General features: G+C 33.6%; 1 protein-coding gene across 2 annotated transcripts in view; it reads left to right on the forward strand.

The window, feature by feature from the left end:
- Nucleotides 1-23,668, forward strand: part of LOC143080749 (fibrocystin-L-like) — an 81,311-nt gene that overhangs the window by 38,042 nt on the left and 19,601 nt on the right. For both annotated transcript variants that reach the window (XM_076256753.1, XM_076256755.1), the window contains 18 exons: nt 65-170; nt 1,415-1,678; nt 2,429-2,553; nt 3,899-4,025; nt 5,246-5,429; nt 7,420-7,673; nt 8,725-8,913; nt 9,630-9,806; nt 10,249-11,721; nt 12,199-12,348; nt 12,676-12,853; nt 13,392-13,548; nt 15,469-15,625; nt 17,103-17,182; nt 17,411-17,540; nt 17,899-18,267; nt 21,162-22,636; nt 22,968-23,136. In XM_076256753.1, the coding sequence (XP_076112868.1) occupies nt 65-170; nt 1,415-1,678; nt 2,429-2,553; nt 3,899-4,025; nt 5,246-5,429; nt 7,420-7,673; nt 8,725-8,913; nt 9,630-9,806; nt 10,249-11,721; nt 12,199-12,348; nt 12,676-12,853; nt 13,392-13,548; nt 15,469-15,625; nt 17,103-17,182; nt 17,411-17,540; nt 17,899-18,267; nt 21,162-22,636; nt 22,968-23,136 (5,764 nt within the window). The remainder of the gene's footprint in view (nt 1-64; nt 171-1,414; nt 1,679-2,428; nt 2,554-3,898; nt 4,026-5,245; nt 5,430-7,419; nt 7,674-8,724; nt 8,914-9,629; nt 9,807-10,248; nt 11,722-12,198; nt 12,349-12,675; nt 12,854-13,391; nt 13,549-15,468; nt 15,626-17,102; nt 17,183-17,410; nt 17,541-17,898; nt 18,268-21,161; nt 22,637-22,967; nt 23,137-23,668) is intronic.

Raw genomic sequence — 23,668 nt, forward strand, 5'->3', positions numbered from 1 at the left:
AAAACAACTACAGCAATAACCATCAAATGAAATGTCCCAGCATAATGTCAATGCTATTTTATAGGTACTAGCATATGTAAATGATGTACCCACACTGTGTACAGGTGACTGTAGTTATGAATGGCTAACAGAAAGTACACCAACAGTTACTGCAATAAATCCTGTTACAGGTATGTATATATACTGTACACCAACTAATTTTTGTGGATACTTTACTTTGCATGTTCTCTTTCTAGCTGACTTCCCAGCTATCTATTTTTACCTGTTTATCAATGTATAAATATAAGGAAGGATTCCAGATTTACATAGATCATGACTACTTAATTTCCAGTTATTTTTTATGTAACAGTACTACAATATAGTTAGTATGAAAAAAAATACATTGAGATGATATTCAAGAGATATCATGATACACTTTAAAAAAGATCCTACGTCAAAAGACACATTGATGCAATTCATTTTGGATTTTAATGTCAAGTTCTCAACAGCAAGGGACAGAGAATACACACTTAAACAAGTAAGATTAAGATTGCCCATAGCATTTAAAGACCCTTTTGATATTCATAGGGTGGGGATCTGTTACATCAAAATTTTAGCCACTCTGAAAAATCCACTATTTCATTGTGTATACCTATTTTGAATAAATTGTCTTTTAGATGAAGGAAACTTTTAATTCTTGGGTTATGTAAAATGTCTTCATTTGCATAACGTAAGGGTACCAAAATTGCACCGAGTACCCAAATTGCACCTATTTAGAAAAAATAGCAACGGAAATCTTACAACATTTCCTAGAGACTAAACAATTTGTATTTTTTTTATTTGATACTATGCACGTCTTTCAACATAGGTAAACATATTTAGATATACACAAAACGTTCACAGTATTTATCAACAGATGGATTGTTTACTGAAAAAGCAAAATGTTCAAAAACGTCACCGTACGACGTCATCAAAACGTCATCTTTTTAAAATTAGCAAAAACAATATATTATAAGCATCCATTTTGTAAAATATGAAGAGTAAGCATGTACTTATATCCAATTGTTCAAAATATTTGAAGAAATTAAACAAAAGCTCGGTTATTAGACTTTTGACGATGTGAATTTAAGCATGGATGCAATTTGGGTACTCCTCATTACAGAATCCTGGATAGTTTGGAGGTTGATTCAAACCCATTTTTTTATGGACTCAATATGGATTAAAAATCAAATTAGTGTACCTATACAATGAAGAAGGATAGGGCTACAAAATAAACACAGTATGGACATATTTTACTTGATCATAAAAAAACGTAGGTGAAAAAACTGTCAAAATGGGTGCAATTTGGGTACCGTCACATTATACACAATTTTTGAAAATTGATATTCTTCTACAATGATTCTTGATAGTTTATAGATTACTAACATTATATTAGGTGCTAGTGGGACAGCAGTACAAATCACTGGTACTAAACTTGGATCAGTCAATAGTACATTGACTATAGGGGGAGTGCCATGTGTGATTACAGCCTCTACAACAACCTCAATCACTTGTACTGTCGGAGAGGGATCTTATGGAACCTATGAAGTGGAGGTTATTGATGGTGTAAAAGGAAAGGCTCAACATGATAGTGGAACTTTAACTTTCACTTATTCAATGGCAATAAGTGAAATCAGTCCAACCTCTGGAACTATTGGTGGTAAGAATTAAATTAGACAAGGGAATCATAGATGAGTGGGTTTTTTTGCTATAAAACCATGCTTTGAAGTAGTGATAATATTTTTTAAAAGAAGTAAAAGTCTGCTAATGTGTTATGACTGTTTAAGGCACAGGTATAACATACTTTTCTAAATTCCCCTGTTAAGAAATTACTAAGAAATTAAGGTTCCAACTCACTCAGGCAAAATTGACATTATATGAATTTATTTATGTCATTTTGGTCATATATCTCCTAGCATTCCTTCCAATTCATACAATCAAGGCTTTCAAATATTTTGGGTTGAGCTTTTTTTATGAAGATGAATGCAGAAAAGCACGTTTGATTCTTGAAATTTATAAATTGTTAAAGTGTTATTTTTATTTCAATTACACATTTTCTGTTGGTGTACAACAACATTGTTGTGATGTCATCTGCTATTAAAACAAATGGATGTCATAAATGAAGGAAAATGCATTGTAAGTTATCTCATGTCCACATTCCTTGTAGAATATTTATCGTAAATGATTCAAAGAACAAAAACATTTATCTGAGTTATTGCCCTTGGAAAGATCAGATATGTGGGTCTGCAGAAGTAATTGGAAATCTGTTCTTTTATATAACTTTTCTAATGTGGATTTGTTTAGTGAAATCAAAAGATTCCTAACAATTTCGTTCACCAAAATATAAAAACATCGATGTAACTGCAGTTTTTATAGAACTTTGTTCTAACACATGACATGAATTTTTCAGGAGGAATCACTTTAACACTAAGTGGCTATGGATTTAGTCCCAGTGCTGCAGTCACAATAGGGAGCAAGGCCTGTGAAGTAACCAGTACAGGTCCAGTAGAAATTGATTGTATAATACCAGAACATGTGAGTAACTTGCCTCCTTCCTTGATGAATACAAAATACGGAATCTGGCTTAAATGGCCCATAAACAATGTATACTAGTTGAGTGAAATGGAAGCCACACTAAACTATAATTTATACAAATGAACCAAAAAAAAACACAGAATGAATTATGTATGGTTAACTAAGGGCTAGAGTTTCTTATCTTGGGACAGATGTAAAAATGTTTTGTTAGTTCTTAACCCTCCCCCTATACTTCTAGCATTGTTAATAATTGCTTATTTATTCTTACTTACAGTTGTTTTTTGTCGAGCCTGCAACTTTTGTTGCAGAAAGCTCGACATAGGGATAGTGATCCGGCGGCAGCTACGGTGGCGGCGGCGGTGTTAGCTCACTTCTTAAAAGCTATATATTTTAGAAAGGGGAATACCTGGATGCTTCATATTTTGTATATAGATGCCTCATGTTAGGAAGTTTCCGTCAGTCACATGTCCATTGTCCTTGTCCTCATTTTCATGGTTCAGTGACTACTTGAAAAAAAAGTTCAGATTTTTTATAATGTTGAATTCTCTCTTACTATAAGTAATAGGATAACTATATTTGGTATGTGCGTACCTTGCAAGGTCCTCATGCCCATCAGACAGTTTTCACTTGACCTCGACCTCATTTCATGGATCAGTGAACAAGGTTAAGTTTTGGTGGTCAAGTCCATATCTCAGATACTATAAGCAATAGGTCTAGTATATTCCGTGTATGGAAGGACTGTAAGGTGTACATGTCCAACTGGTAGGTGTCATCTGATCTTGACCCTCATTTTCGTGGTTCAGTGGTTATAGTTAAGTTTTTGTGTTTTGGTCTGTTTTTCTCATACTTTATGCAATAGGTTTACTATATTTGTTGTATTGAATGATCGTAAGGTGTACATGTCTATCGGGCAGATGTCATCTGACCTTGACCTCATTTTCATGGTTCAGTGGTCAAAGTTAAGTTTTTGAGTTTTGGTCTTTTTATCTAATACTATATGTCATAGGTCAACTATAATTGGAGTATGGAAATATTTTATGATCTATATGTCAGTCGTGCAGATTTTATTTGACCTTGATCTGGTTTTCACGGTTCATTGCTCAGTGTTAAGTTTTTGTGTTTTGGTCTATTTTTCTTAAACTATAAGCAATAATATAATGACCTTGACCTCATTTTCATGGTTCATTGATCAATGTTTAGTTTTCTTGGTTAATGTTAAGTTTATGTGACAGTCGTAATAAAGCTTTATTTCAGGAGTATCAACATAATATCAATGATTAGTAAAGAAGGCATTTCAGTGTGTGCACTCTTGTTGTAATAACCAAACATCATATTTATTTTTCAGCCATCAGGAAATGTAGATGTTAAGGTGACAGTTGATGGCCATGAAGTAACATGTCCTAATAAGTTTGCCTACCTAGCAGAAGCACCAACTATTGGAGTTATATCACCAACAATTTTTGAGGTTTTAGGTTAGTCACTTTTGTACATTAGCAGGCTTGCTTGGTATTCTTGTTGATAAAGTTAGTATTAAAAACAAAAATGGATGTAATGCCATTATTCTATATTTAAACAATTTATGCAAATGTAGTCATTTCAAACGTATTTAAGAACTGTGTCTTAGAACTGTGTCTTAAATACACCATAAAGGTGTAATACCACCAAATCATGGTACGTCACATCCGGTTGTATACGAAAATAGGTCTAAAAGAAATATTCCCTTGAATTTGACAGTTGTAGGTAATTAATCCTGCATTTTATTGCAGTAAAAGATTTCTGTGTCATAAACATATGTCTTGGGTATTTCAAAGCACCTCTATTTTTTTATTTGGGATTTCTATAGAATATTTTGTAATCTTGAGGTTACATGGTGACTAAACCTTGTACACAGATAGAATATGGAGAGAAATTTGATTGGTTAACTTCCAGTGATGGTTATTTTCTTATATGCAATGAAATGTTGTGTGATTTTTTTTATAGTACTGGACAGGATAAAACTTTACTCATGCCAAGTATTTCTTTATTTGAAACAAAGATAAATTTTACAGATTTTTTTGAAAAGTGCAAATTTAACAAAGACTGATAGGGGAAAATCAATGGTGGTACAAACTGTATTACACCTAATATGGGAAGCTGTACATTAACCTTTGACCTTGTGAGTAATCTCGTGTGTTAAAACTTTTTGTTATTTAAGTGAAATATTACAAGAAATGAAATATTCTGAGTGGATTGAGTCTCCAAAACACATTTTATTAGAATTTTTACTTGAAATAGGACTATTCCATGAATATTAAGTTTTTTTTGGGGGAGGGGCTTTTTATCCTTATTTCTTATATTCTGCTATGATAGAACATTTTCCTAGGAAATACTTAAATAGATATATATTTATAAGGTAATGAAATTATTTTTACTGCTGTAACGACAAATTATTCACTAAACGAGAAGCCTTTTATGTCCCTCTCTGGAACGCAGCGTAAATTTAATTTTGATGTAAGGACTTATTGAAACCTCAAGAGAAATTGTTTTTTTACATCAATTTTTGTAGTGCACAATTATAATTTCCTGCCTAAAGACTTGTAAAAAAGTATTTCCTATTAAAAAATACATTATACTACATAATAACATGACATAGCGAGAATGCATATAAAGCTGCTTTGCCACTTATAAATATTTTTATTTATTTTTTATTTAGGTGGTGGTATTCTTACTATTTCTGTTGCAAACTTTGCTTCCAATGGGACATTGAAAATAGGATCAACAGATGTTGCCATAGCAACTGTAAATGGCACACATATCACTGCTGTGATGCCGTCACTTCCTCCTGGGACATATGAAGTTTTGGTGTTTAATGAAAGTAATGGAGCAGGAGTTTACAGGTAACATTTGTACTCACAACCTAACTCAGGCATTTTCTATTGTATTGCAATGTTACATGCTATTAAAACAAATTATTAAAATTGAGAATGGAAATTGGAAATATCTCAAAGAGACAAGAACTATTTATTTATTTCATAAGGCAAAAATATTGTTTTATTAAAAGTATATATCTATAATACTAAAATAATGAGGTCCAATTTGTCAGCCGTCATCACGTAAAAACGACAAATCAAAGAATTCAACTAATATAGTACAAAGGTGTAGATTAAAAATTACACCACTCCAGGCCCTTTTGCTTTCCGCGTAATTAATATTGCCAATAATTAAGAAGTTCCGGGTCGAGTCCGATACCGATACCAATAGTATAATCACCTGTTACCTATTACCTTATCTGTATATATGTTCCGCATCTAACAGGCGCACCACCAAACGGTGTATTCAGGATTAATATGCTATATACACGGGTCATAATCACAGGGTTCACACTACTAAATTGTCAAATTGTTATACAATTATGGCCCGTTGAAGAGGTGAATATCCAAAATTGTCAACACGAGAAGGTTATTTCATTGAGGGCGCAGCCCGAAGTGAAATAACTTTTGAGGGTTGACAATTTTGGATATTCATCGATTCTAAGGGGCCACAATTGTTTTATTATACCGAACTAACAGTGGAAGTGCATTTCGAACAGACTGACGTTTGAAAATACATTTGTGTTCGATTTTCTCGAATATACAACAAAAGTAGAATCTTTTTGTAAAATATTGATGGCCCTGAAAAGGACCGTTTATAAGAGACATCATCGGCTGCTGCCACTCTCAGCTCTATCTATGTCCAATGCCGTATTTCCTCGTCTCTCGATGGGCTTCCAGTGTAATGTGAACGCTGCCATTTTGTTTATTTACGTTTGTGACGTCACTTTTATGAGAGTTAACTCAAGTACAAATAAACAAATTCAAAAGGCTGGTGTAAATTCTTTAGGGTTATTCGTCCTTCCTTCAATTGAATGAAAATTAACTGAATTATTCCATGTCACATGATTACGTTTCACCCAATAGAATTGTTTGAAATATACGTAAGGTATAATAATACCTATTGTAGTATTTTAATCAGTAAGACTTTCTAAGATAACAATACGAATACTAAAAATATGGACTAAAAATAAGGCGTATAGGTACAGTTTTCAATTTGTTAGCGGGCATGACGTAAAACAGTGAATCAAAGAATTCAACTTTATTTATAACTAATGAGGGGGGGTAGGACCTTTATCGGGACTCCGGGATCGGGCGTTTTTAAGCTCGGGATTTCGGGATTGATCCTTTCGGGATCAGGGAATTCTTTTTTTCTAATTTCGGGACTTCGGGATTTAGATTTTTTTAAATCGGGACCTCGGGATTTCGTGTTTTTAAGCCCGGGATTTCGGGATCAGGACCCCTCCTACCCCCCCTCACTAATATAGGACAATGCTGTTGATTGAAAATACTCCATTCCAGGACCTTTTGTTTTTCAAATAATTAATATTACCAATAATTGATAAGTTCCAGTTCGACGGGTTCAAACAAAAAGATTTGAAAGCAGAGAAAACTGTGTATCTTATAATCGGCATGATTTTATAAAATGACAATACTAATACTAAAATAAGGCTTGCGCATAGTTATATACTTCAATTCAGTCACGGACCCGCGATATCACGGGTTTGTTCTAGTATTTTATATAATTGTGCATGTCAAATGAGCTTTCTTAGAATTTATTGAAAAAAACTTTTTTATGCTGAAGTTTAATTTGACGCAAATCATTTGGATAAACTACTCTAAAAATGGAGCAAAAATATACTACACATATATTGCAAAAAGCTATTTCACAGTACATCAATTATATTAAAAAATTATCTTTTTTGCAAGACCAAATAAATAATGCACTTATTTGCATAACCTTGTCAAGGAGATAATTTATTTTGTTCTCTATAATTTATCTAGCAATTTCTTTCAGTGATGGTTCTCGTCCCACTATACAGTACCAGCTCTCTATAACCAATGTGTTCCCTCAGCATGGGTCAATGTATGGTGGAACAAGACTCACACTGACTGGACAAGGGTTTAGTGCTGAAACTCCTAAGGACAAAATATCTGTGTCCATTGGAAATCATAATTGTGGTGTAGAGTCTGTTAGTAATACAAAGATTGTATGTCTGATTGATGAAACAGCTTCTGTCGTAAAGATTGATAACCAAGGAGTACATCCACGTATGTATACTTTCTATATATCATAAAGTCAAGGCTAACTTTATTGTAGACCTGTAGTCTGAAAAGATATACTGGTAGTTTGGTATATTATATATCTCTTTGGTAGTCATGTTGTGGCATGTTAACCTCCATTGTGTGATGGTTGTGGATTCTTTCCATGCTGTGTCGAATCAAAGTCTTGAAAATTGGTTTTTGTTGATTCTTTGCTAAGGTTAAAAGTTAAGCCAAAGACTGGCAGTGATATTGTTGGCTGTTTTCAAAACTACCTCTACCCTGTTTATTGGGAAAATATGCGTAATTTTTATCAAATTGGGAAATTTAGATTAAACCATGAATTTGACCTAAACTTCAATTTACATACCCCCTTTCAAGAGTCACCCCTACTTTGAAATAAGACTCCTTTTTGTCAGTGATGATACATAAATAGACCCTCAAATCTGCACATATAGTAATTTTAGGCATGAAAAATGTATAAACTAGTGTTTTACAGGTTGTATTCATGCAAAATTACTACTGAGACTGCACTGTTTGGGAAAAAAGTTGTCTTTTTGGGAATAACTTTAAGCTATTTTTTTTCTTCAAATTGGGATTCTTCTCCAGGGGAAAAAGCCTTTATTCTCCATTAATTTAAGGCAAACAATATTACTGACTGGTCAACATCGTGTCAAATTAATGTGTCTGGGAAGGGGGTAGTATCTTCCTGCATATTGATACCTTGTGAACTAGTATTACAAAAGTTAGACTCATTGTTTAGTTCAAAGCAGGATTCATATTAACATCTTATTGTCCTAATGTGCAAGTAATATACGTCACTGCACATTAACCATTAGTTTACCCCTCCACCCATATAAAACCTGTCTGGTTACATTCTTAAATTAAAAATAAATTAAAGCTTAAGCAATCACTTTATTTTTAGTTAAATTGCTTTTGCCTATTGCCAAAAATGTAAAAACTGAAGGAGCCAGATTACAATTTGTTAAGTACATTTTGATTTTTATTAGCATAAGTTTTTATACTTTTTCATTTTTTTTTTATGTTTATAAAACTTTAGATTGGGGTATTGGATACCAATGGAATCCTCTTACAGCGTATGGAGAGGCTGGTGACATTTTTGAATGGACATGGACCAGCCAACCCTGGATTCTTACGTTCACCCATCGTATAGAGCAGACTAAGAGTGAATCGTCTACAGATAGAGCTACAGATGGATTTATTAGCAGTACAAAGGGAACATTCAATGGTTAGTTTATTAATCTTAGTTTAGTATCTTATCATTTTTTTACATGATTTTATCTTGTTAAAAGCCTCAAAATCTGATCATATTTCTTGTTAACATGGGGGATTAGACAGATATAATAACAATTATTTTGATTTCTTACAATTTTTCAAAAATGAAAGGTTGTTGAATTTCCATTTATTATGATATAAGGCATGCAGTGTACATGGTTTGTACAGCTAACTCCTCCGAAAAATTTCAGACTAGAACTACATTGTATTATAATATGATGATGTAGGATATAATAGTATGAATACTAAAGTTATGGTTTGTCCTGTTAGTTCTGCTGACTGTTTTGAAGCCAGAATATTATATTATGTAGGGTTAGTACCGTCCATATATGAAAGGTGTACATTTTGTCAAAATTTAGATTTTCTTTAATTTTTCTACAAATGAGGGGCTGTTAAACCTTGTCTTTTTTTTTTTTTTTTAAGAGATGCAGGGTATCTGGAAACAGAGGTGGATTTAGGGGGGCCAAGGTGCCCGCCTCCTCCTTTTGGGGGGAAATTTGGTTGATTATATAGGGAATTGTTGTAGCATAACTACAATGGGCCCCCACTTATGATAATTTCTGGGTCTGCCACTGGGAAATGTATACTTAAAGCTGTAGAATTGCAAATTAAATATCTCTATAGTATATTTACATAATGAATGAATTGTAAATATGATTTATTTGTTAGGAATGTACCGATACCAAGTGACGACACCAGGAGAGTACCAGTATTGGAGTGGATACGCAGATTACTATGAGATAGTATACTACAGAGGAACACTGATGGTTAAAGATAAACAACCGTTTGTTGGGAACATATCAGTGAAAATAGGAGGACATGAGGCTGATTATAATACTAACTCAGGTGAGTACATACCACTCCTTATAATAGAAACATAGGGAGAACTTGAGGATCACTTTACTACTCACTCACTTGTGTTGCCTATGTTAAACTAAAAGAAAGTTGTGGTTCAGTATCTTATGGTGCTTAACTTTAATGTCTCTGACTGGAGCAATTGATTCTTTCTTCTTTGACAGTCAATTGTAAATGAACTTGCACAGATAAAATTGCACTTCGAGGCAGTCAAACATCTTCGACATAGTTAAATCTCATATTTTTGACACTTAGTTATTTGTGGTTTCATTATATACATACTGTTGAATCTATAAAATAAAACTTATTAAAGACCTATACTTTATTTTACAATAACAGGTACATCTGACCCAGTTGATGACCTATACTTTATTTAACAATAACAGGTACATCTGACCCAGTTGATGATCTATACTTTATTTTACAATAACAGGTACATCTGACCCAGTTGATACTAGTAATTGTCCAGGACTAAGCAGTTTAACATGCCAAGACCTGCCAGATTTATCCTCTAGTTCTGTTTTCCAATTTTCTTTTGACATGTGTCATAGTCCAACTGTTACCTCCCTTGGGAGAGACAATGCTACAGCTGTAGATACCGTTACTATATTTGGATCAGGATTTTCCACAACTAAATGCAATAATGAGGTGACATTTGGGGATGCAAATTGTATCGTTAAAAAAGCCACAGAATCTTCTATTGAATGTATGATTGATTCCAGTAATTCACCAATGATTGCTGTTAGACAAGATGTTGCAGTTCGTGTAAGTAACCTTGGATTTGCACTGTTAGCAGTTGAAGGTCAGACTGCTCGGACATTAGTTGTGTTGCCAGTGGTAACAAGCATTTCTCCAGAAATGGTTTCGACAAATGGTGGTGCAGTAGTTATCATCATAGGTGCAGGTTTTCAGGGAAATACTTCTGACATTACTGTGATAATTAATGGATATGACTGCCCAGTCCAGTATGTTTCTTACACCCAAATAAACTGTATAGCCCCTCCATCTGGATTTGGAACAAAGTCTTTAGTTGTTAAGATAGGTGTAAATGATATGACCATCCCTGCTGTATGCGACGTTGAATGTCAGCTAGTCTATGAATCAGCAATATCGCCAAAAATATCAGGTATTACTCCAACCTCTCTTAATGGAGATGTGACCACCTTAACAATTACTGGCTCAGGTTTTTCCACTGTTGTTAGTAACGCTGTAGTATATGTTGGAGATGTGCCATGTTTTGTGGAAGCTGTTAAAGACTCACAGATAACCTGTACTATAACATATGCTCCTGTGGGGGACCTAGCAGTGGATGTTGTTATCAATAACAGAGGCAGGGCAACTAAAAGCAAGACTTTCTTTGTGACCAGTCAAGCTGTAATAAGTAACATTTCACCAACCGAGGGAAGCATTTATGGGGGTACAGAAATTGTAGTCACAGGAAATGGCTTCATTAATGAAAAGACAGTGGTCAGTATTGATGGGTTACCATGTGATATTAAAGAAACAAACTTATCCAGAATAGTTTGTGTAACAAGTAGTGGTAGCGAGGGTAATGCAAGTGTTGCTGTTGTTTCTAACTCTATGGCATATGTTGAATGGATATTTGAATATTCATCCGCAGTAACTCCAAATATTTCTGATCTTTCGCCAGTAAAAGGTACAAAAGGAACCAGTCTAGTTATAACTGGTTCTAAGTTTGGTTCAGTGGATGGTGAAAATAGGGTAACAGTTGGGAGTGCTCCTTGTGAGATAACATTTTACAACATGACCATGATCGAATGTACTATTAGTGAAGGATATATTGGAACAGCAACAGTTTTGGTCATTGTTGAAGGCTTGGGAGTGTCGAATAGTGATGTGCAGTTTGAATTTGAATTCGCTGTAACTGGTATCCAGAAAAATATTGGTATGCTATAATTACTTAATTTAACATTAATTTTTTTTAAAATATAAATTTATTTTTGTTGAACTTAAAAACTAATATTTCATTACATAAAAATAATTGACAACTATAAAACAAAATCTTGCTCACTCAAATTTATTAAAAATGAGAAATATATACACAAATGATACAAATAGCAACACAATGTAAATTTAGATGAATAGACTTGAAAAGAAAGATTTACCTTTAAAATAGTGTTGAAGATTATCTTAGAGGAGATGTTGTCATGAACTTTTCAGGAGAGAAATAAATATTTTTTTCAAATGTTTGCTATGATTTTTTTTATTATTGTAAAACGCATCTGGATAGGTTTAAAAAAATAAAGCCTCTCATTTTTAATTTTGATAGTATTATTGTATGCCACATTTCATGAAATCACACTAACTTAACTCCATTGCATGTGCATGCAAAATTTCGTACTTTCTACTTCTTACATTTAAGGAAGTGTTTCTGGAGGACAGACCATTACTGTAATAGGATCAGGCTTTGACAATACAACAAATGTCACCATTTGTGGACAGTCATGTACAGCAGACGACAAAGCCAACCAATCAGCTTCACAGTTCATTTGTGTCACACCTCCAGCTGCAGGTTAGACATTTTTTATTTAGAATCTTTGAAGACGAAAAGACCAGGAGACAATACAAAAGTATAGTCATGACTTTGCATGACTTTCGTCCATGTTTCTCTTTATCAGTTTAGAAACAGTTAATTTCAGTGTAATTTCTATAACTTAATATAATAAACCATGTTACAGATAGAACACTCTTTTCTTTGTTTATTGTAAGAAACTCTTCTTTCAAATGAAAAAAACAATAAAACTTTTATTTTGAAAAAAATGTGCAAATTTGAAAGGATTTATTTGGCTGGTTTGAGGGAAAAGCATGGTTGCTAAATATTAGTAAATATTTTTCATAGATGTAGTAACTGTCACAAAGTCATGTGACGTTATAACAACAGTTGATGGTGTGAAGCAAACCATGAGTGGTGGTTATACTTACAGCCAAGCCTTGACTCCAGATATAACCAGTGTATCACCTGCTAGAGGAGGTACTGGGGGTGGAGTGCTCCTAACAGTAGGAGGAACCGGATTTGGGTACGTTCCTTCATTTAACAAGTTAATGTATAAACAGAAGTAAGCCTCAATTTCAAAATGGCCAAAAAAAGAGCATTTAAAGCTGTCAAGGTGCAACTTTGCCAAAGGGAGAGACAATTTCTGATTTGCAAATAAATTTTTTGAGGACTTTTCATTATTGTTTTGTTTTTAGTTTTGATTTAATGCCACCTCATTATGACCATCAATGGAACCCAGAATGGCTGTTATACTTCTAAATATTTTCCCAGTTACTGACAAAATGAATATATAAAAAAGTCATATTTCTCACTATCCTTTCAATGTAATTTTGCTATAGTTTTCAAATTGGGAAAAAAAGAAAATTCACTTTATAAGGGTGCTGAATGACATACCAGGCAGAAACTAAGTAAGTAAAGGTGCTGAACACCTAGGGCATCAATTAAACATCAGTATGCCAAATATTTCAACTGGCAAGAAATTGAAAATATAATATTGTGAGCACCCTTTTCAAAGTAATCGCTGCTGTAATTATAATGATATTTCATATTTGATATTTCAGCACCGATAAATCAGTGGTTGTTGTAAAATTAGCTGGAACACACTGTAATGTCACATCTGTAACAGATACAGAAATTGTATGTATAACCGGACATCATAGTCCATCTCAAAAGACAAACGTCTGGGTGGAGATTAATGGGAATGGCATGGCAACACAGGTTTGTACATTTTGTCTGAGAGAATTTTTACAGTACAACTCAATTTTGTTAAACTAGAATTTTTTTATTGGATAAAACATATACCGTGTAGAGGGTTATTTTCGCCGGTGTAAAATTTCACGATTTTCATTGAATAATACAAAATATTTTGTTGGATTCAAAACTTTTCTCAAAATTGGCTGATTTTATTTTGGAGACTTTGTTCTATCCGCGAAAATTTACACCCCACAAAAATAACCCTCTATTCAGTACCATGTGACTCTGTCATTTACATTTTATATACCAGCAGGGACTAAACTTAACGGTCACCCAGTCGCCCAATGCGACCAGATTTTGGGCTGGGCGAATATATTTTTCATCCTGATCGCACAGCTGGCGACAAATAATATTTTGCATTGAATCCCATGTCTAACCTAACCCATATTCCTATATCCCCTAGGATAGAAACGAAAAACGTATAAAAACTGTTCCCAAACGGAAACCCAATTGTCTAATCAAGGGCGGGAACATAGAACAGAGGATTTCCGGTAACCAGTAAGGTCATTTTAATAACCAAAACCCAGTCGGACAACTATGTTTTTGATATGAAATCACGATTTGACACCCCCTCTCTAAACACGTTTTCTTATAGATCTTTTTTTTTTAAAGCTTCTAAGATTAATTAATTATTGTAAGGGTTTTCTTTACGCTTTTAAAACTGAATTGCTTCAAAGATACATCCCAGTTGTTTAGGGAGTTATTACAAGTCCCATTTTGACAAATACTTGTAAACACAACTTGTTCTTCAATGAAAAACGAAACGCAATACACATCTTTATATCTAGTATCATAACCAATCTTCGATAAAAATTAATTAAATAATATTTTTGATCAACACCTATAAGAGGATGGTTTGGATTTAAAATAACATTTAATGATTTATGGAAACAGCCCTGTTGTCAATAGGAAGTTCTAATTGAAGACCGAAGGGAGACAATTTTGGTGTGAAATCTTCTAAAATCAATACTGTCAAATCTTATGATATATTTCTGATGGCAATAATTCAAATATTATGAAGTTATCATAATCTTTCCAGACTTGAAAAATTCACATAGGATTACATAAAAAGGCTTTATTAGTACATGTATATGAAAAGTAAATTTAAGCTTTATTGTTTTAGTATAGATATTAGTTGGGCCCCTAAAATTTCAAGTGGGCCCCTGAAAAAAATATTTTAGGGGCCATTCTGGCCCCTGGAGAAAAAAGAGTTAGTTTAGTCCCTGATACTATATTAAAACCACTGCACAAACCAATGGTGGTACATGATGATAATGATTGATGGCTGTTTAATGTCAAATGATACATGATGATAATGATTGATGGCTGTTTAATGTCAAATGGCAAATTAAATACATTATTCAATACAAGAAGAGATTAATGTGAAATGAATATGAACTCTGTTTTGTACTAGATCGAAAGGCTGTCAGACTGATTTTTGTCTTGCCTGAGACAAAAGTCACAAAAGGTGAGACATAGGTGTAATGCTTTTCTAAGGAGGTGGTCCTTGGTGGCGTCAACAGTTATCAAATTTTCTGCTTTAGTCAGTTTGAAAGGAACGACTTGTGATAAATCAATGATATTTTCTATAAAGTTGAATTACTTTCAGTACATATCAGTGTTACAACTATTTCAAGGTCATTCCCACTAGGTCATGGTTTATTGACTTTCAATATCAATAAATATGCTATTTTAAATTTTAAGTTTTCTGCTTAAGTTAATTCGATAGGCTCTTCTTGCGATAGCTCAATGATATTTTCTATAAGATTGCATTACTATCACTTTGAATAAATCCATAATGTATTTCATAAACTAATAATCTAAAAATTCATTTCTATATTTATATGATAACTTAATAGTCAGATAGATTGACTTGTATTTCAGACAAACGCTGAGTTTTACTACATAGATGTCTGGTCTTCTCCGTATACATGGGGAGGTCTTGATCCTCCAGAAGATGGTACCCTTGTTGTTATACCAGCTGGAAACATCATACTCCTTGATATAACCACAGCTCGTTTGAAGATGATACTCATTAAAGGTTTGTCTTTTATGCAGTTTGTTGCATAGTTTATGTAAGTTTCTGTCATATTTGACATTTTCCCCCATATTGAATGGTCTTCACTAAAATTAATTTGGCTCATTTGAATTTCATAAAATTGTGATAAAATGTTAATATGACAAAATATAATAATTTCAAAAAACTTGAACCACACACTTTATCAGAAATTTTCTGTTGGAATAACACCTGTAAGTATGTATGTACTGGTAGATTCCTTCATTATTCCGAGCACCCCTCAAGAACTGCGACGGTATAGTGGAATCGGTGTACACTCAATTTCGAGATTAATGGAGATGTGTCACTAACACATTTACAACAATATTTACAAGGACAATCCCCACCACAACACAAAAGGGGTGCTAGGACACCTGGAAGTCTGTTATTATGGTGGAGGAAGCCAAAGTACCTGAAGAGAAGCACATGGACACTCGGCGGGAACAGACAAACAGAAGAGATATCAGGAGATTGATCTTCAGGGAGCAACTTTGACCATCCAAGGCCCCCAAAGTACATTTTCTCCTCGTTAAAAAACTCTGGTCTTGATACCGGAGATATGTGTGAGAGGGTGAAAATCACCCTTCTGATGAACTGATATTTAAGCACCCTAAGTGAGAATGAGAGGATGAAAATCACCCTTCTGATGAACTGATATTTTTAGCGCCCTGAGTGAGAATCGAACTTGGGACCATCAGCACTGTAGCCATCAGTCTTACAAGGACAATCCCCACCCGAATTATAATCCTGGTACTTTTGATAATTATTAACCACAAGAAACGAACTCACACCAATTTTGATCATTGAGAAGCTTAATATTTCCTGAACAATAGAAAATAATTAAAACATTCGGCTGATTTTTACGGAGTTATCTCCCTGTAATGTTACATACCCCCTTAAATGAAAAGGTTTATTTCCAAACAAAAAACAAAAGATTGGGTTATTTAGAATTGTTTAAAATGTTGTATCAAAGTTTTAAAAACCATCACCTTTTTTGAAATTATAAATCCAGTTGATATTGATTCAGTTTTCCAAAACCTTCACAATGGCTTTTTAAATATGAGCACTTTAAAATAATGTGTTTATAGCTTTACATGTATTTTATTAACAGAATGATTCTTCACTTTTGTGTCTTTGATAAACCATGGTGTATAAATTGCATCTTCAAATAAAACAATCTTTTTAGCTGAATTAGTGTGTAAACTTGGCATATTATTGTATATAAAGTCTGAAGGACTTAAATTTTAAGTTTGTGAGTCAGAAGCCAAGTTTATACATCAATAACTTCTACAAAAAATGTGTTTATTCCAATGATTGCAAATTGAACCAACATAAACTAGATTATTAAATCAAAATGTCCAAGAATCACTAAAACATTTTAAAATTGAATATTTAGCTCATAAATTGGGACTGCCAATGCACAATGTGTTGTGTACTGATAATACTATCTATGTATTTGTAGGTGGTGAACTTGTCTTTGATGAGAAGGACATAGAATTGTTTGCAGATAACATTTTAATTGTTGAAGGAGGAAGATTGCAGGTAGATTTCAGTTACTAACAATATTTTTTTGGTAACAAGTGAATAATATTAAAATGTCAATATTAGCGTGTGTTCAAGTACTTATTAAAGAGCTCCTTTTTATGCCCCTACTAGGGGCATTATGTATTTCAGTCTGCATCCGTCAAATTAGAGTCATTAACTTATTCCAATTTTCTGTGTGATGTGGAAGGCTAAATATATTGATTCCTTTTTATTTCTATTTACAAGATTGGAACAGAGAGTGAGCCATTCCAACACAAAGCTTATATCACAGGAACAGCCCACCTACGAACCAAGGAATTACCTATTTATGGTACAAATTCACTGGGTATCAGAGAAGGTGTATTGGATCTGCATGGTAAATTTACTTTGTCTTATAAAGCATAATTAATATCCCATTGATAAGTTTTATAGTTTTGTCTTTATTGTTTAATGGTATTTAGCAAAGAAAGTTTGGACAGGCGTATAACAAGGGAAAATTTAAAGTAAGTATTACCTAAAACTTTGACCTGTTGATAAAAATACAAAAATTTCATGAAATGATTTAAATGTTCAGCTGATCTCTTTAAAAAAGTTAAATCCTTAGGTGTTCTTTACTCCCTTAATAGAGTCTGACTGTGAATAAGTAAAACAAATATTGACAATTAAAACAAAAACAAAACAAAACAGGGATGAGTTGCTATTTGTCTCCCTAATGATAATTTTTCCCTTTTTAGGAAAACCTGTAGCAGTTGTATGGACTCGCTTAGCATCAACAGCTGAAGCAGGTTCAGATTCTATTACATTAGAAAGGGAAGTGACATGGCAGACAGGGGACGAAATCATCATAGCAACAACAGGTGGTCCTAGTTCTCAACGTCAGAGTGAAAAGCACATGATAAAGGCAGTTACAGCTGACAGTAAAACATTAACTTTAGTGAAAAATTTAGAATACAAACATTTAGGAGAAAGTGAAACGATTGGAAGCCATACTTTTGAATACAGAGCAGAAGTTGGATTATTGACTCGTAATATTGTTTTACGTGGTGAGAGGGATCGTCAGTGGACAGAAATTATACCAGCATGTCCTAGAGGTTTCAGTACAGGTAATACACTATCAACTTTTCAAGTTTATTTTAGCTGTGTTTTTAGTTCCCTTTTACCACAAATTATAACACAATGTTGACTGCTTTATCCCTAATTTTGATATTTTACCTATTATGTTTGCTTGTTTTGCTACATATTATGGTCAATATAATGGATATGTATGCAAAGGTCATTCAAGCAAGAGGCTTAGTTAGCTATAACACCAGGTTTAATCCACTATTTCTACATAAGAAAATGCCTGTACCACGTTAAGGATATGAAGTTGTTATCCATTGGTTTGATGTGATTGAATGCCTGTACCAAGTTAAGGATATGAAGTTGTTATCCATTGGTTTGATGTGATTGTACCAAGTTAAGGATATGAAGTTGTTATCCATTGGTTTGATGTGATTGAATGCCTGTACCAAGTTAAGGATATGAAGTTGTTATCCATTGGTTTGATGTGATTGAATGCCTGTACCACGTTAAGGATATGAAGTTGTTATCCATTGGTTTGATGTGATTGAATGCCTGTGCCAAGTTAAGGATATGAAGTTGTTATCCATTGGTTTGATGTGATTGAATGCCTGTACCAAGTTAAGGATATGAAGTTGTTATCCATTGGTTTGATGTGATTGAATGCCTGTACCACGTTAAGGATATGAAGTTGTTATCCATTGGTTTGATGTGATTGAATGACTGTACCAAGTTAAGGATATGAAGTTGTTATCCATTGGTTTGATGTGATTGTACCAAGTTAAGGATATGAAGTTGTTATCCATTGGTTTGATGTGATTGAATGCCTGTACCAAGTTAAGGATATGAAGTTGTTATCCATTGGTTTGATGTGATTGAATGCCTGTACCACGTTAAGAATATGAAGTTGTTATCCATTGGTTTGATGTGATTGTACCAAGTTAAGGATATGAAGTTGTTATCCATTGGTTTGATGTGATTAAATGTCTGTACCAAGTTAAGGATATGAAGTTGTTATCCATTGGTTTGATGTGATTGAATGTCTGTACCAAGTTAAGGATATGAAGTTGTTATCCATTGGTTTGATGTGATTGTTGTTATCCATTGGTTTGATGTGATTGAATGCCTGTACCACGTTAAGGATATGAAGTTGTTATCCATTGGTTTGATGTGATTGAATGTCTGTACCAAGTTAAGGATATGAAGTTGTTATCCATTGGTTTGATGTGATTAAATGCCTGTACCAAGTTAAGGATATGAAGTTGTTATCCATTGGTTTGATGTGATTGAATGTCTGTACCAAGTTAAGGATATGAAGTTGTTATCCATTGGTTTGATGTGATTAAATGCCTGTACCAAGTTAAGGATATGAAGTCATTGGTTTGATGTGATTGAATGTCTGTACCAAGTTAAGGATATGAAGTTGTTATCCATTGGTTTGATGTGATTAAATGTCTGTACCAAGTTAAGGATATGAAGTTGTTATCCATTGGTTTGATGTGATTGTACCAAGTTAAGGATATGAAGTTGTTATCCATTGGTTTGATGTGATTAAATGCCTGTACCAAGTTAAGGATATGAAGTTGTTATCCATTGGTTTGATGTGATTAAATGGCTGTACCAAGTTAAGGATATGAAGTTGTTATCCATTGGTTTGATGTGATTGAATGCCTGTACCACGTTAAGGATATGAAGTTGTTATCCATTGGTTTGATGTGATTGAATGCCTGTACCAAGTTAAGGATATGAAGTTGTTATCCATTGGTTTGATGTGATTAAATGTCTGTACCAAGTTAAGGATATGAAGTTGTTATCCATTGGTTTGATGTGATTGTACCAAGTTAAGGATATGAAGTTGTTATCCATTGGTTTGATGTGATTGAATGTCTGTACCAAGTTAAGGATATGAAGTTGTTATCCATTGGTTTGATGTGATTAAATGTCTGTACCAAGTTAAGGATATGAAGTTGTTATCCATTGGTTTGATGTGATTGTACCAAGTTAAGGATATGAAGTTGTTATCCATTGGTTTGATGTGATTGAATGCCTGTACCACGTTAAGGATATGAAGTTGTTATCCATTGGTTTGATGTGATTGTACCAAGTTAAGGATATGAAGTTGTTATCCATTGGTTTGATGTGATTGTACCAAGTTAAGGATATGAAGTTGTTATCCATTGGTTTGATGTGATTGTACCAAGTTAAGGATATGAAGTTGTTATCCATTGGTTTGATGTGATTGACCTTTTGATTTTGCCATTTACAACTGACTTCTGTTTTAAATTTTCCTGGGAGTTCAGTATTTATTTTATTTTACTTTTTACCCTTTTACAATCTCATTACCATACAGATTATGTGTTCATGCCTTGCTTCTGATAATAGTCCATTCTACTTTCAGTTGAGCAACCTTTCTGGATTCTTAGATTTTGTTGTAATGATACAAAATTTATCTGAACAGAAAGTAGGATGGAGTGTTATCAGATATTATCATGAGTTTAGCATGGACACAGTATCTTTATTTTAATCTATTTTATTTATTTTCTCTAACCTGGACAAAGGTGTAACAGTACAACATGTCTTATTAAGAACAAACTATAAAAAGCAGTTGAAAAGGGCTTAATTCTCTAGATTGGTATAAAGTGCATAAATGATACAAAGTATATGAGAGTACTTGTAGATACTGAAAGCCAGTTAAAAGCCAATTACAATTTATAAAAAATTAAGTGGCTAAGACTTAGTCCTATCAATCAATACACATACAACTTCCAATGGATTTGGTGTAAAGATGTCACAGTCCAAGAAAAACATGACTTTTCACAATGCCAAATATAGTTATCAATAGGTTGTGAGATAGTGGATTTACATACTTGTAGTTTAAAACTTTTTTTATTCTTCTGCAGTTTTGCATTAAATTTGCAATACTTTTTTACTCTCTTAGGAGAATTCGCCACTCAAACATGTTTTCAAGGACGTTTCGGGGAAGAAATTGGAAGTGACGAATTTGGTCTGCAAGTTATGTTTCATCCACCAGAACCAAACAAAAACCTAACTATAGGGAGAGTTTCATATGTAGAGTTTACTCATGTTGGGCAAGCCTTCCGACTAGGAAGATATCCATTCCATCTGCATTTGGCAGGCGACATGTCTTCAACATATATAAAAGGATGTTCTATTCATGAATCATTTAACCGTGGAGTCAATATTCATGGAAGTCACAACACCCTTGTAGAAAACAATGTCATCTACAATACAAAGGGTGGAACTGTATTTTTAGAAGATGGAATAGAAACTGGCAACAGACTACTATATAACTTAGTGATATTTGTTAGGGAGAGTTCTAGCTTGGTAAATGATGATATAACTCCAGCCTCATTCTGGATAACTCACCCCAATAACTTTGTTGAACATAATGTAGCAGTAGGTGGAACTCACTTTGGATTTTGGTATCGTATGCATACACACCCTGATGGTCCCTCTAGTACTAGTTCAGTTTGTCCACAAAAAGAGAAATTAGGAAGCTTTTCCCACAATTCTGCTCACTCCTTTGGATGGTATGGCTTTTGGATATTTACAACGTATACACCTCGTTCAGGTGGCAGTTGTTGGTCGGGAACACCACTACCAACTGTATTTGATAATTTCTATGCTTGGAGAAATAGAAAAGGTGCTGAATCAGTTAAGGCAGGGGCACTACAGTTTCATAACTTTACACTGGTTAGCAATAGTGAGGCTGGTTATGAAGAAATTACACATCTTGAAGGAGAATGGTATTCTCAAAATGGGGCCTTATTTAAAAATGGAGTGATTGTTGGAACATCATCGATTCTTGGTGGATGTACAGCCAGCGGTATTTCATTACCAGACAATTTCGGATTTATGGTGGACGGGACAGAATTTATAAACTTTAATGGTGGCTGTACGGCTTTATCAGTAAAACATCCAACTGATCATAATGCACCTGGAGGTTTTCATTACCAAACTCAAAACCTTAAATTTACAAATGTTGGCCCTACAAATGGAGCTTCAATAGCTGAATTTGAGGCTTCTTTCACGGACATTGATGGGACAGCCAGAACAGACATTCCAGGATCTATTATAGCACCAACTACAGATATGCATTCTCCAAACTGTACAGATTTTGATTTTTTTTCGGCTGGTGTACCAATGAGCCTATGCACTGATAATGTTTTAAGATTATCTTTTAATAACCTTCAACGTGGCGGAGAATACAGGGGACCAATTAGGTTTGAAAATCAGTATGGAAATAGAACAATTGACTGGGTAAGGATGTATGTGACTCACCCATTAGGCTATATGATAATGATCTCTACACGTGAGGAGTATACCATGCATTTCGACAACACCAAACTAAATACCAATGTTAGCTTTAGTGGGACCTTAACATTGTTCAATGTAAGTTTATTTGTACATGAAAAAATAGTAAAGGTTTCAATATATGATTCAAAACAGATTTATTTTCTGCACATTTAGACTGGGCTTTGATTAACTCCCCTGTTAACAGCAAACAAATTATACTGAACTCTTTTTTTTTTGTATAATTTGTATTTACATCATTTAATTTGAATAGATTAGTCATAAAATTTATTTAATATGAGTATAATTATATTTCTATAGTGTCTAAACAGTTTCTTATACTTATCTTTAGGCTGATGATTGGTTGATATTTACCATTGAGCTTGGTGGGACCCCTGACTAATCAAGTGTTTTTCTTGATTATTTTTAGGCTGATGATTGGTTGATATTTACCATTGAGCTTGGTGGGACCCCTGACTGTGTGTATGTATTTGATAGAGTATGTAGAAAGAACGGCACAGAGACACCACTTGACCCAGATGAACATTTAAACGGTGACTGGTACTATGACAAATCTACTGGAGCCGTCAGCTTCCTAGGTACAGTATTATTGGTCAATACAACTGGAAATTGACCGTAAAACCTGCAAAAAAACTAAATAGTATATTGATTATTTCTTACAATTTTGGTAGCCTTGCAATACATAATAAAGGAAATGGTTAAGTGTATTAAAAATCATAGATTCATTTATTTCAAGAATAAATTTGAATCAAAATAGTCAGGGGTGTGCTTTAGAAGTATTCTCTGATTATCAAGTAGACAGACTAATAAGATAAACTATTTTGTCCACTTTACTTAAATATAATATCCATTATATGGTAGAAAATGGATCACGGTCATTATATATAGATATGCTTAATAATATTGTTAGCCTTGCAATATATAACATTGTAAATGATCAAGAGTTTTAAAAATCATAGATTCATTTATTTCATGAACAAACTGTAGGATTTAAAGAATATGTTCTTAAAATTCCCTCAGAAATGATAATTGGTTAATTTTGACACTATAAGTATATTAGGTTTATTTCAATTAATGAGAGATCATTTTTTTCTGTTTAGATTTTAAGAT

This window comes from Mytilus galloprovincialis, chromosome 6 (assembly GCF_965363235.1).
Source record: "Mytilus galloprovincialis chromosome 6, xbMytGall1.hap1.1, whole genome shotgun sequence".
Taxonomy (NCBI): domain Eukaryota; kingdom Metazoa; phylum Mollusca; class Bivalvia; order Mytilida; family Mytilidae; genus Mytilus; species Mytilus galloprovincialis.